At 44.3% G+C, this 14,509-nt stretch overlaps 1 protein-coding gene across 2 annotated transcripts in view; it reads right to left on the minus strand.

Moving 5' to 3' along the window:
* brf1b (BRF1 RNA polymerase III transcription initiation factor subunit b) overlaps nucleotides 1-14,509 on the minus strand; it is a 459,400-nt gene that overhangs the window by 386,783 nt on the left and 58,108 nt on the right. For both annotated transcript variants that reach the window (XM_063045501.1, XM_063045512.1), the window contains exon 2: nucleotides 10,481-10,561. In XM_063045501.1, coding sequence (XP_062901571.1) covers nucleotides 10,481-10,561 — 81 coding nt within the window. The remainder of the gene's footprint in view (nucleotides 1-10,480; nucleotides 10,562-14,509) is intronic.

The following is a 14,509-nucleotide window of genomic DNA, read 5'->3' on the forward strand; positions in this document are numbered from 1 at the left end:
ACATGATTTTTACTTTGAGGCAACTCCAGGAGAAGGCGGTAGAACAGCAGCAACCATTGTACATTGTCTTTGTTGATTTCTCAAAAGCATTTGATATGGTGGACAGAGAAACACTCTGGGAAGTGCACAAAACTTATGGCTGTCCAGATAGGCTGGTTACGATGATCAAGTTGTTTCATGAGAACATATCTGGCAAAGTATCTATTGGAGGAGATGTCAGCGAAGACTTCACCATCAACCACGGGGTAAAACAGGAAGCGTTCCTGCTCCAACTTTGTTTACACTATATCTTGCTGCAGTTTTGGAAATAATGGACCATAATTTGGACAAAGGTGTGTACATCAGGACTCGCTGAGATGGAAAATTGTTCAACCTGTCAAGACTCAAAGCCTCAACCAAATCAAGAGAGAGATGCGTCAGAGAACTTTTGTATTTAGACGACTCAGCCCTGGTTGCTACTGATGTTAATGTGATTCAAGAAATTGTAGACCGCTTCTCATTTGTTGCCGCTCTTTCTGGCCTAAGAATCAATGTCTCCAAAACCGAACTTCTGTACCAGTCTCCTCCTCTGTGTAGTCCGAGTGAGACCAAACCACCAGTCATATCGATCAATGGGGTAGTGCTGAAATATTCTGACTCTTTCACATACTTAGGAAGTGCTGTGACCAACACCAACTCATCAGATCTGGAAGTTGAGAGGAGAATTCAATCAGCTACAAAAGACTTTGGTGCTTTGCAGAAGCGACTTTGGTCTTGCCACGACATTAAAATGGCAACCAACGTCAAAGTGTATAACACAGGTGTTTTACCATCTCTGCTTCATTCAACTGAAACAATGACATTGTATCGGAAGCACATCAAGAAATTGACCAAGACACAACATGGGCATTTAATCAACACAGGCATTTACACTAAATATTACACATCAAGTGGCAAGAGAGGGTACCGGATGTGGAGGTGCTCAAACGTGCTGGGACAGTCAGTGTAGAATTGCTCATTACAGCTTCTCAGCTACATTGGACTAGTCATGTCACAAGAATGAGCGATGATCGTTTACCCAAAGCTGTTTTCTATGGCGAGCTACGTGAAGGAACGAGGAAGCATGGTGGTCAGAAGCTGCCCTACAAAGACGTGCTCAAGCACCAGATGAAGAACACTGACATGAATGTCAACCCCTGAGACAGAAGAAGTTGGCACTGCATTGTCAATAAGTCAATCACAGCTATCAAGGAAAAAAGGTAGAAGGAATATGAAGCAGGTCATGAACGCAGACATTCAGTGCTAGACCAGTCAAATCACAAATGCAACCGATGCGGGAGACAGTGCCAATCCAGTGCTGGTCTTGTGGCTCATAAACGTGCCTGTAGAGACTAAACTCTCAGCACAGTCAACATCGAAATGGATGGACAGCCGAAGAAGAAGACTGAGCCTGTTGGATCACCCATGTTGATGCCATTGCACACCACTGCATAGAAGAATGTACTGGCAGCAACAGACTGGTAGAACATGTGAAGGAGAGGCCTGCATACTCCATAGGACCCCAGAGACAGACACATGTTATCCGTTTATTTTCCTGTGATTGGACGTTAGGGAAGCGCGACCCTGCAGGGATCCACTTTAAGTCTCCCTTTAATACCAGATGTGTTTACCGTGCTTCTGCATTCAAGGGCATCACTTCCGACAGCCACTTCCCTGAGGAGCTGTAGTAAGACCATGGAGGTGTTTTATCAGAGGGAAATAAAGTGTCAAAAGGCATGATGTGATGGCTCTAAGCTGGCATTGATTTAACAGTCTGGATTCAAGATTGTTTATTCTCATACTTCAGAACAAATATAAAGGAGAACAAAACCTCCTTTACATTGTTATCCACACAATAGGTTGTTTGATTGTTACTCTAGATCAATGCAACATTAAAAAAAACAATGAGCATAAAGAACACAATAAAAACCACAAAAAAAGCACCAGTATAAAACAAAGTACAAGTAACTGTTATATACTGTACAGAGAAACACACAGTCGTGATGAAGGGTCTCAGCCCAAATGTCGACAGTTTACTCTTTTTCTTAGATGCTACGGCCGTTGAATTCCTCCAGCATTTTGAATGTTTTGCTTTGGATCTCCAGCATCGGCAGATTTCATGTTTTTAGTATATTGTACACAGACTGATTCTATGTACGAAAAGTGACACTAGGTGATGTGTATATAGTGGTGGTGCGGTGTGCTAATGGGTGGAGGTGTGGATCAGCCTGACAGCTTGGCAGAAGGACTGTTTTTGAGTCCAGTGGTCCTGGCTTGGATACTCTGTAGCTTCTTCCCTGATGAAAGTGTGATAAACAGTCCACTAGCAGGGTGGATGGAATCTTTCATGACGTTACTAGCCCTTTTTCCAGCACCTTTCTCTATCTATATCCCTGATGGTGGGTAGGATGGTGTCAGTGATGCACTGGGCAATTTTAGCTACCTGTTGTAGAGCCCTCCTGTCCACCTATGTTGTAAACACAGATGAAAATTAGTTCATGCTACTGCAAAAGTATTGAGTTAACAGATAGGTGAAACAGTGGTGCAGAGTGAAGATGCCTCACTGGGCTGAATTGTGGCCTTTGGTGCAGTATACACGGACTTTGCACGTTCTCCACATGATCGTACAATTTCCCCGCGACTCTCTGATTTCCTTTCACGTCCCAAAGATGTTCTGGTTTGGATAAGTGGCTCCTGTACATTGCGAGAGTCAAATAACCAACTGGGAGTTATACAGCAGGGAATCAGGCCCTTTGGCTCAACTCTGGAATTTAGAAGAATGAGTGAGAGGTGGGATCTTATTGAAACCTATCGAAAATTGAAAAGCCTAGATAGAGTGGATGTGGAGAGGATGGTTCCTGCAGTGGGGAATCTAGAACCAGAGGCACAGCCTCAGAATGGAAGGACATCCCTTTAGAACAGAGATGAGGAGGAATTTCTTTTGGCAGAGAGAGTGGTTAATCTGCTGAATTCACTGCCACAGACAGCTATGAGGCCAAGTCATTGGATATATTCAAAAGTGGAGATTTGATTGGTTCTTGATTAGTAAGGGCATCAAAGATTACATGGAGAAGGCAGAATGGGGTTAAGAGGGGAAAATACATCAGACATGATCAAATGGCAGTGCAGACTCGATGGGTCAAACGAGCTAATTCTGCTTCTATGATTTATGGTCTTATGTTCTTTCTTACGATGGTATTGTAAGAAAGAAGATGAGGATGAGAACTCAGGATATCAGCCACAGTCTGATTGCTGTCCACACCACCCACCAGCAGAGCAATCCCATCAGTTACATTCACTGTCATTATCTGCACTCTTTGCTTTGCCACTTACCTAGCGCAAGGATCATTTACAGTAGCCAATTAACCTACTAGCATTTTGTTGCCCTCCTTTCACAGTGGTATAAAAGTCTTATTTGTTGCTCACCTTGTCAGAGATGAGAAAAATAAATTTAGAAAGACCAGTTTGGAATATGCTGGAGATGCATCAGGTTTATTGTGAAGTTGCGTGCCAGTGAACATTCAGTTTGGGTTTGTTCCAATAGCAAAGCTGAGTGCACCCTCAAGATATGCAACTGCCGTATTGGCTCTTTGGAACCATCATTGCCTCTTCTACCCTTCCTTATAACCTCATTCAACTTGACGAACTAGTTGCTTCACTGGCCCTGACCAACTCCATATTAAAAGCAGATTCAGGGTTTCAACAGAATTGTCAACGATTCCTTTTCCTCGACAAATGCTGCTCAATTTGCTGAGCTCCTGGATGAGCAACTGCTTTCATGAGCAGGGATCATTAGATTTCTGAGCCACGTAAATAATCTCAGAAATACTGATATGGTAGTTAGCACACAAATATCTTCTGTTCAAGATTCAGCTTGCTGTCTTTCACACCAAGACCATCTTTTATGCAGTAAATGCTCCAAATCATGAATAGTGAAACACATACATATTCAATCACACTGTAAATCTGAAATGCTCAAACACATATAATATGAGCACAAAACATTATAAAACAAATCTTAAACGGATTTTCTGTATCCGTATTTACTCGGGAGCCAATCAAGAACCTATCAATCTCTGCCTTAACTACACCCAACAACCTGGCCTCCACAGCTGCATACAGTAACAAATTCCACAAATTCACCACCCTCTGGCTAGAGAAATTTCTCCGCATCTCTGTTTTAAATGAACGCCCCTCTATCCTGAGGCTGTTCCCTCTTGTCCTAGACTCCACCACCACGGGAAACATCCTTTCCACATCTACTCTGTCTGGCCTTTCAACATTTGAAAGGTGTGAATAGCTAATTTCTGTGGACTGATGAAGTTAAAATAGAACTTGTTTTTTTAAACTTTATGCCTTTGGAAATCAGTGCATCTATTCACAGTAACAGAAATTTTGACCGGGGTGCCCAAACTTTTGCATGCCACTGTACATAAAACCTGAGACCTCACTTTGAGTACCATGTTCAGTTCTGGCCACGTCATTACAGGAAAGCTGTGGATGCTATAGAGAGAGAGAGCAGAGAAGACTTACAAGGATGTTGCCTAAATTGGAGAGTATGCCTAATGAGGATAGGTTGAGTGACCTTGGCCTTTTCTCCCTGAAGTGACAGAGGATGAGAGGTCACCTGGTAGAGGTGTATTAGATGACGAGAGGCACTATCGTGTGGATATCCAGGGGCATTTTCCCAGGGCTGAAATGGCTAACACAAGGGGGCATAGTTTTAAGGTGCTTGGAGGTAGGTATGGGGGGGATGTCGAAGGTAAGTTTTTCATACAGTGGTGGGTATGTGGGCTGCACTGCCAGCAACAGTGGTAGAGGTGGATACAATAGGGTCTTTTAAGAGACGGTACATGGAGCTTAGAAAAATAAAGGTCTATGCAGTTGGGAAATTCTAGGCCGTTTCTAGAGTCGGATGCATGGTCGACACAGCATTATGGGCTGAAGGGCCTGTAATGTGCTGCAGATTTCTTTGTTGTATGTTCAAACATTTATATATTCAGTTCCTTAGAATATCTTCCCATAACTTTCCCACAACTGATGTCAGACTCACTGGCCTATAATTTCCTGATTTACGTTTAGAGCCATTTTTGAACAGCGGAACAGCATTGCCTATCCTCCAATCCCCTGGTACTTCTCCTATCGCTAGGAATGACTTAAATGTCTCTGCTAGGGCCACGGCAATGTCTGCATTTGCCTCCCGTAGACTTGGGTAAGTTGTCCGGGTAAATTTCTGTTAAGTTTCCCTTTTTACTTACTATGTCAGGGGTACTTAGTCCAGTTTAAATGGCCATTGTGTGTTCTTCATGCTGGATGCTGGAGTCCTGGGAGACCCAGAGTCTCGCAGGGAACTACATCTGTGTGAAGTGCATCCAGCTGCAGCTCATTGAAGTCCATGTTAGGGATGTGGAGCAGCAGCTGGATGGCCTTTGGCTTGCACAGAAGAGTGAGGAGATCATTGATTGCAGTTACAGGGAAGTAGTCATCCTTGAGTTGCAGGAGGCAGGTAGCTGGGTGAATGCCAAGAGAAGGAATGGGAAGGTGAATAGCAGTTAGTGCAGAGCACCCCTGTGGCCATTCCACTCAATCAGTATACTGTTTTGGATACTGTTGTGGGGGTTGACCTCCCAGGTGAATGCCACGGAGACCAGGTTACTGGCACTGAGCATAGGTCCGTGGTGCAGAAGTGAGAGATGGAGAAGAGAGGACTCAATAGTCAAGAGGAACAGACAGGAGATCCTGTGGATGTGAACATGACACCCAGATGGTATGTGTCCATATTTTGTCTTTGGCTTGGTTTTAATTGCATTATAACATGAGTCAACCATGCTGAAAGTCAGGTTTGGTGATAGAACATACAACACAACAGCATTGTACATGCTTTTTGGCCTACAATGTTGTGCCTACCTTTTAACCTACTCCAATATCAACCTAACCCTTCCCTCCTACATCGCCCTCGAATTTTCTATCATCCATGTGCCTATCTAAGAGTCCCTTAAATATTCCTGATGTATCCGCCTCTACCACCACCCAAGGCAGTAAGTTCCATTCACCTACCACTCTGGCTGTCCATTCCAGCTATGCCTCTTGTCTTGTACACCTCTGTTAAGTTATCTCTCATCCTCCTTCGCTCCAAAGAGAAAAGCCCTAGCTCACTCAGCCTATTTCTCATAAAACATGCTCTCTAATCCAGGCAGCAGCCTGGTAAATCTTCTCTGCACCCCCTCTAAAGGTTCCACATTCTTCTTATCATGAGGCGGCCACAGCTAAACACAATACTCCAAGTGTGGTCTAACCAGTTTTATGGAGCTGCATCACTACCTCGTGGCATTTGAATTCTGACTGAACACAGCTGTAACTACAGAGGCTTTGTCTTCAGTATTCACACTTTGGACCCCACCATAGTCAAGGAGACAGATACATTTGGAGTTATATACATTCAGACTGACAATGTCCTTACATCAGCGGTCCCCAACCACCGGGCCGCAAAGCATGCGCTACCGGGCCGTGAGGAAACGATATGATTTGGCGATAGGGGTTAGCTACATCTTTCCTCATTCCTTGTCATGCCCACTGTTGAGCCATTACGCATGTGAGGTCATTACCCGCGTGTCATCCATGTCAGCACGGGAAGAAGATCAACTCCTCGAGCTTGCAAATGACGGCGGGCTGACAAGTATGTTTGACATAACATCTCTTCCGGCATTCTGGGTCAAAGTCAAGGCTAAATATCCTGAGATAGCCAGGAAAGCACTGAAAACGTTGCTTCCATTTCCAACATATCTCTGCAATGAATGCAATGAAAACTAAATTGGGATAGACTGGACATAAGGAACCCCCTTCGAGTATCGCTGTCTCCCATCACCCCTCGATAGGACCGTCTTGTTGCAGGGAAACAAGCCCAGGGCTCCCACTGATTCAGCGATATTGGTGCATTGCAATGATATTATATGTTCATATGGGGAAAATATGTTCTGTGTGTTTAATATCTAAACGTTACTTAAAATGTTATGATGCTATTGACTTACTTATATAACCATGTAACAATTACAGCACGGAAACAGGCCATCTCTGCCCTTCTAGTCCGTGCCGAACGCTACTCTCACCTAGTCCCACCGACCTGCACTCAGCCCATAACCTCCATTCCTTTCCTGTCCATATGCCTATCCAATTATTCTTTAAATGATAATATCGAACCTGCTTCTACCACTACTACTGAAAGTTCGTTCAACACTTACTTCAAGCTCCCCTGTCCTCCCCTGATAATTGACTTATCACTATTTTCAAACGAGGAAAATATGCACTGTGTGTTTAATATTAAATTCGCTAGAGAAACCCTTTTAGAAACGAAATTGAGTGTATTAGCCACTTATCACATATATTCCAGTCGTGATTAACATCCCCCCCCGCCAACAGAATCGCCAAAAATGATTTTCAGAAAAAAAAGACACGTACATGCATGCGCACTGGTGCCCGCGCAAGGCTTCATGGTCATTGTAGTCCCTCGGGGTAAACACAACGTATTTGACTGCTACTCTTGTCCGTTGGCAACCCTACCCCAACCCCCCGGGTTGGCCGGTCCGCAGTGCAAAAAAGGTTGGGGACCCCTGCCTTACATGACCCACTGGTCATGAGATTATTCATGTCATAGACTCAGAGTGATACAATATGGAAACTCTTCAGCCCATCTCATTCATGCCAGCCTTTTTGCCCAGTTGCATTATGTTTCAGCTGTACAGCTTGCACATTGCTATTTTATCTCAGTTTTTGTCATACCTTTTTTATAAGCATACAATAAATAGCAGGACCTTAAGGAACAGTGATGTACAAAGAGATCTCGGGATACAAGTCCAGAGCTCTCTGAAGATTTTTATTCTACACCTCTCAATCTCATACTTCAACACCTCTCCATTCCTGCGCTACAAGAAAGACAATCCATCCTATCCAATCTTTCCCCATAACTAGAGCCTACCACTCCAGGGAACAACCTGATGAATCTCCTCTGCTCTCTCTCCAAAGCAATTACATCCTTCCCATTGTGGGAAAAGTCATTTATAGTTATTATACAAAAGTTCTGTGCCACATGTGGGTCCTGACATCACTCCAGAGAATTGTCAATGCTCATAATGTGCATCAGAAGAATGAAGATGACACGTTTTATTCCCTTGTCAGTTTTCTACTGGCAGATGGCTCCACCTCACAGCCAACGCTGCCAAACAAACACAAAAGAACATAATTGGCAAGATTTATCAAGTGACACTTTGCAAGCGTTAACCTCCTTTCAGATACTCAAGGATTTGGCCATTTACGGCCTGAATTTTCTATTTATAAATGGAAATAAGTTGATCAGAAACAAAACAAAATAGGAGACAACCACGTCGATCAGTACTGCTGATAATGCAGGAACTTGAGGGCCACGGAACTGACCACTGGCAAAAACAAATCAAATTCACCATTGTCCTCACAGGACATAAAACATTACAGCACAGTACAGGCCCTTCAGCTCACTCCAAGATCACTCCAACCTTACCCTCCTACATAACCCTCCATTTTTCTTTCATCTATGTGCCTGAGAGTCCTTTAATTTGCCCTAATGTATCTGCCTCTACCACCACCCTTAGCATCACATTCCACATACCCTCCATTCTATCTGTAATAAAACTTCATTGCTGAGGTTTTACTGGAGTCTGTGGAATCATATGTAGTTGCCACCACCTGTGTCAATCAGTCTCCACCCTTTCACAAACACCACCAATTTTTAACGTTCCCCCTGATCTCTGCTGCTTTCAGTCTCTTCGACCATGTGCTCAATACCTACCAGTTTATACCCCTACTCCTACCCCTACCCCTACCCCTGCCCACCTTCTCATTCTGGCTTCTCCCCCTTTCTTTTAGTCCTAATGAAGGGTATTGGCCTGAAATGTCGACTGTTTATTCCTCTCCGTAGCTGCTGCCTGACCTGCTGAGATCTGCCAGCATTTTGTGTGTGTTGCTCTAGATTTCCAGCATCTAAAGAATTTCTTGTGTTTATTACTTTAAATGGGATATAAATGTAAAGCTTGTTTTTACACAGAGAGTGGTTGATATCTGGAATGTGCTGCTTGCCATGGTGGAATCAGATACAATGATAATAGTTAAGCGGCAGCAAACTCACCTAATGTGGGAGGGACAGTACAATGTGCTATCAGACTGAAGAAGTGCCGGAGGAGTGGGCACTGTGTCGGGGGCAGGGAGCGTGCCGAGGGGGTGCTGCACTCTTCATTCGGTAGCGCTTTACTCCTTTGGTCATGGTTACCCTGTTGTTTTCAGAGCATGCAGATGTGGAGGTGCTACATTTCCCATGTGGTAAAAGCCACGACACTATTTCCATAGACATCCTGACCCATAGCAAGTGTTAATCCCATTGTAAATGCTCTGGGGAGTCAAACCAAGCCCATCATTCATTGGAGTGGACACACAATTGACACTCAACTTTACAAGTTATTCCACTCCTGCAGACAAGGCCTGTGGCTACTGGAGAGAACTATGATTAAAATTGCCTTACTGCAGTACCAATTCCTTGAACAATAAATTGCTTTAGGAAGTTCTACCATCCACTGAGTTCAGCAGGGATGATCCGCATTTCAATTTCATTTAATTTTCTGTTCTACCTTCTCCATAAAATTAATTTCTCCCCTTACCGATCAAGCTCAGTTTTAATGGTTTGATTGACCTCAATCCCTATAACCTGTAGGGAGAATAAGTTCCAAATTTCACCTATGCTTTGATTGAGAAAACTGACAGGTGCTAGTAAATTGTAAGCGAGGACATGCCCTGTTCACCTCAATATCACCAGGAGCCTGTACATTTCCCCCGTCATCAAATTTCTGAATGGCCCATGAACACCTGTTTTTGTAGCTTATTGTACTCTTAATGTACTACTGCCACAAAACAACAAATTTCATGACATATGTCAGTGATAATAAACCTTATTCTGATCAACATGATAGATCTGCAAAATGGAAAAATCTGAAACAGCCATCAATTCAGAATACATAAAGAGCTGTCAGTTCAAGTAATGTTGCTGCATGAAACCAGAAAGATATGGAATACACTGAAGAATATGCAAACTATTTTAAAGCTCATTGTGCTGTACAAAACTGGGTTCACTGTTCATCGCTGCAGTACAGAGCCCGTATTAACAATCCTGCAGCACAGATCAGCATCTCTTTTAAATCCAGGAATCTTGTTAGTCTGAGAACGAGGGTGGGAAGGAGCCTGCAGGCGGCAGACAGAGTGAAGGGCACCAGCCAGGCTGGTGAAGTAACTCCAGGGCACCACAATCAGCACAACAATTAACAACCCAAATCTCCTGAAACCTCCAGTGAGCTGTTCCGGAACAAATGAGCAGGCAGAGACACATATCAGCTTACAAGTAGGCTGCCTTCTACTAACTTAGAGTTCAACACTGTTTTTGATTTACCATTCTGTAAAGATTGTGTGCGCGATTCTTTCCCAAGGTTGGTGTGAAATCCTGATCCCAATGATGGAGCTTTCCCAGGACCTGAAATGCAAAAAAAATAAAAGTCAGTTATCAAAACCTACCACACCATTTTTAAATCCACACAAATCAATATACTACTTGCCACATTAGCCTACTTAGGCTGTATAGGAAGCTTGACAGTAGAAAACAAAGGGTAGCAATGGGAGTGCACAAAAAAGGATGGATGCTGAAACATGGGAAAATATGAATGTACAGAGAATGGAGAGTTATGGACATTGTGTCAGCAGAAGGGACTAATTTAATTCGGTATTTAATTACTAATTTAGTTAGTTTGGCACAACAGTGTGGGCCAAGAAGCCTGCTCCTCTGCTGTACTGTTCTATATATGTTCTATGTGGCGCCAAGAATCGTTGACTTCCACCCCCAACAGCAATGATGTAAGCAGCTATACTCACTGGAGTTGAGAAGAATGGGGGGGGGGGGGGGAGGAATTCAATGAAACTTATCAAATAGATAGAGCTAGATAGAGCTTTTTTGAAAATTATTCATTTACCGGAAGTGGGCGTCGCCAGCTAAGCCAGCATTTATTGCCCATCCCTAGTTGCCCTTGAGAAGGTGGTGATGAGCTGCCTTCTTGAACCACTGCAGTCCCTGAGGTGTAGGTACACCCACAGTGATGTTAGGGAGGGAATTCCATGATTTTGACCCTGCGACAATAAAGGAACAGTGATATGTTTCTAAGTCAGGATGGTGAGTGACTTGGAGGGGGATTTCCAAATGGTGTTCCCAGGTATCTGCTGTTCTCGATTGTAGTGGTCATGGGTCTGGAAGGTGCTGCCTTAGGAACGTTGGCGTGTTGTTGCAGTGCATCTTGTAGATGGTATACACTGCTGCAACTGTTTGTCGATGGTGGAGGGATTAGATGCTTGTGGAAGGGGTACCAATCAAGTGGGCTGCCTTGTACTGGATGGTGTCAAGCATTTTTAGTGTTGATGAAGCTGCGCTCATCCAGGCGAGTGGCAAGTATTCCATTACACTCCTGACTTGAGCCTTGTAGATGGTGAAGAGGCTTTGGAAAGTCAGGAGGTAAGTTACACAGGATTCCTCGCCTTTGACCGGCTCTGTTAGCCACGGTGTTTACATGGCTAGCCCAGTTCAGTATCCTGTCAACAATAACCCCCAGGATGTTGATAATAGGGGATTCAGTGATGGTGATGCCACTGAATGTCAAGCCTCTCTTGTTGGAGATGGACATTGCCTGGCACTTGTGTGGCTCGAACGTTACTTGCCACTTTTCCAGCTCCTGCTGCATTTGGGTATGAATTGCTTTTCTATTTGAGGAGTCACGAATGGTGCAGAACATTGTGCAGTCATCTGCAGACATCCCCACTTCTGACCTTATGACACAAGGAAGGTCATTGATGAAGCAGTTGAAGATGGTTGGTCCTAGGACACTTCCCTGAGGAACTCCTGCAGTGGTGTCCTGAGGATGTGATGATTGACCTCTGACCACCATAGCCATCTTCCTTTGTGTTAGGAATGATTCCAACTAGTGGAGGGTTCTTCCCCCCGCCCCACCCCAATTCCTATTGACTCCATTTTAGCCAGGGCATCTTGACGCCATACTCTGTCAAATGCTGCCTTTGATATAGAGAGCTATCACTCTCATCTCTGGTATTTAGCTCTTTGGCCCATGTTTGGACCAAGGAGGTGATGAGGTCAGGTGGTGAGGGTTCTTGATGGAACTCAAACTGGGCATCCGTAAGCAGGTTATTGTCCAGAAGGTGCTGCATGATAGCACAGTTGGTGACCCCTTCCATTACTTTACTGATAATTGAGAGTAGACTGATAGGGCGGTAATTGGCTGGGTTGGACTTAATCCTGTTTCTTGTGCACAAGACATACCTGGGTAATTTTCCACATTGCCAGGTAGATGCTGGTGTTGTAGCTGTACTGGAACAGCTTGGCTAGTGGTTTGGGCCCATAGCCTTTGCAGTATCCAGTTCTTTCAGTTATTTCTTGGTATCACATGGAGTGAATCGGATTGGCTGCACACTGACATCTGGGATGCTGGGAACTTCTGGAGGAGGATGAGCTGGATCATCTACTCAGCACTTCTGACTGCAGATGGTAGCAAATGCCTCAGTCTCATCTTTTGCACAGGTGTACTGGGCTCCTCTATCATTGAGGATGGCGATATTTGTGGAGCTTCCTCCTCCCAGTGACTTGTTTGATTGTCCACAACCATTCACAGTTGGATGTGGCAGGACTACGGAGCTTAGATCTGATCCGTTGGTTGTGGGAACACTTAGCTCTGCCTATTACTTGCTGCTTATGGTGTTTGGCATACAAGTAGTCCTGTATCGTGGCTTCACCAGAGTGGACGTGGAGAGGATGTGTCCAATTTTGGGGGAAGTCTAGGACCAGAGGGCACAGCCTCAGAATAAAAGGACATCCCTCTACAATAGAGAGAAGGAAGAATTTTTTTAGCCAGAAGGTGATGAATCTGTAGAATTTATTGCCACAGACACTGGTGAAATCATTGGGTATACTTAAAGCGGAAGTTGATAAATTCTTGATTCATCAGGGCACCACAAGTTACGGGAAGAAGGCAGGAGAATGGGTCTGCTATTCGATCATCACTGCCACGATCATATAAACGGCAGAGATGACTCGATGGGCAAATGGCCTAATTCTGCTCCTATGTCTTATGGCTTCAAACCCCACACCTGCATTTGGCAGCACAGTTCTCCCAAACTGAGAGATGTTGATAAAGAGATGGAGGACAAATTTCCATCCCAAGCAGCAGTGCAGGACATAGCCCTGAGAGCCGCATTTCAGTGATGACTGATCTGCCCATACAGGCAATCTCCCCACACCACACTGTGGATGGTTCACCTTCATGGAGTGCCTAAGGAGGGCAAACATTTGCACCCAGATTCCCCAGACAGCAGCAGCACAGAGGACATCCAGGTTCCAGGAACAACAACACACAACCCCAACAGATAGCTTTTTATCCAGTGCAAGGAGGACAAACCTTTGAATGTTCAACTGAAGGATGAGTGAATCAGCACTCTAGGATAGCTCTGGGCAGTATTCAATTACAGTGAATAGTTATGACCCCAGTACAAAAACTTGCAGAACCCCTCTAGTCATCCAGCCTATCAATGTACTGCCCATTAATTCTGCATCCTGCCTCAACCAACTTCCAAAAGCTCAATCAATCTGACCTCAATTCTATATGCTCTACCTCCAGCTCTGGGTCTGTCATGAAAATCGATAGCTAATACCTTCTGGAAATCCATGAAGAGCCTGAGTTATGCAGCACAGAAACAAGCCCTTGCGCTCAACTTGTCTATGCCAACCCATTTGCCTAGCCAAGCTAGTCTCATTTGCCTGTGTTTGGCCCATATTCCACTAAACCTTTTTGTTTGTTTATTTAGCGATGCATTACAGAACAGGCCCCACCCAGCAACCCACCTATTTAACTCTAGCCTCATCACAGGACAATTTACAATGACCCGTGTTGGAGGAAATCAGAGAACCCCGTGGAAACCCATGTGGTCATGGGGAAGATGTACAAACTCATAGAGAGGATGCCAGAATAGAACTCAAAACTGCAAACTCTGACATCCTGAGCTGTAATCATGTCGTGCTAGCCACTATGCTACCATGGCACCTTTCTTATCCATAGACTGGTCCAATTGTTGAAACTGTACCTGCCTCTACCAGTTCCTCTGGCACCTTATTCCATATACCCACAATCCTCTGTGGAAAAAGTCATCTCTCACCCCCTGTTAACCATTTCCCTTTCACCTTAAGCTAAGAATACAAATATCAGAATCAGAATTAGGGTTATACAACAGGCAAACAGGCCTCTCTGGCTATCTGGTCCATGCCAACCAAGATGCCCATCCAAGTTAGTCCCATTTGCCAGCACTTGACCCTCATCTCTCAAAACATTTCCTATCCCTATACCTTTTATTGAACCTGCTTCGACCACTTCCT

Source organism: Mobula hypostoma, chromosome 1, assembly GCF_963921235.1.
Source record: "Mobula hypostoma chromosome 1, sMobHyp1.1, whole genome shotgun sequence".
In the NCBI taxonomy this organism is placed as follows: Eukaryota; Metazoa; Chordata; class Chondrichthyes; order Myliobatiformes; family Myliobatidae; genus Mobula; species Mobula hypostoma.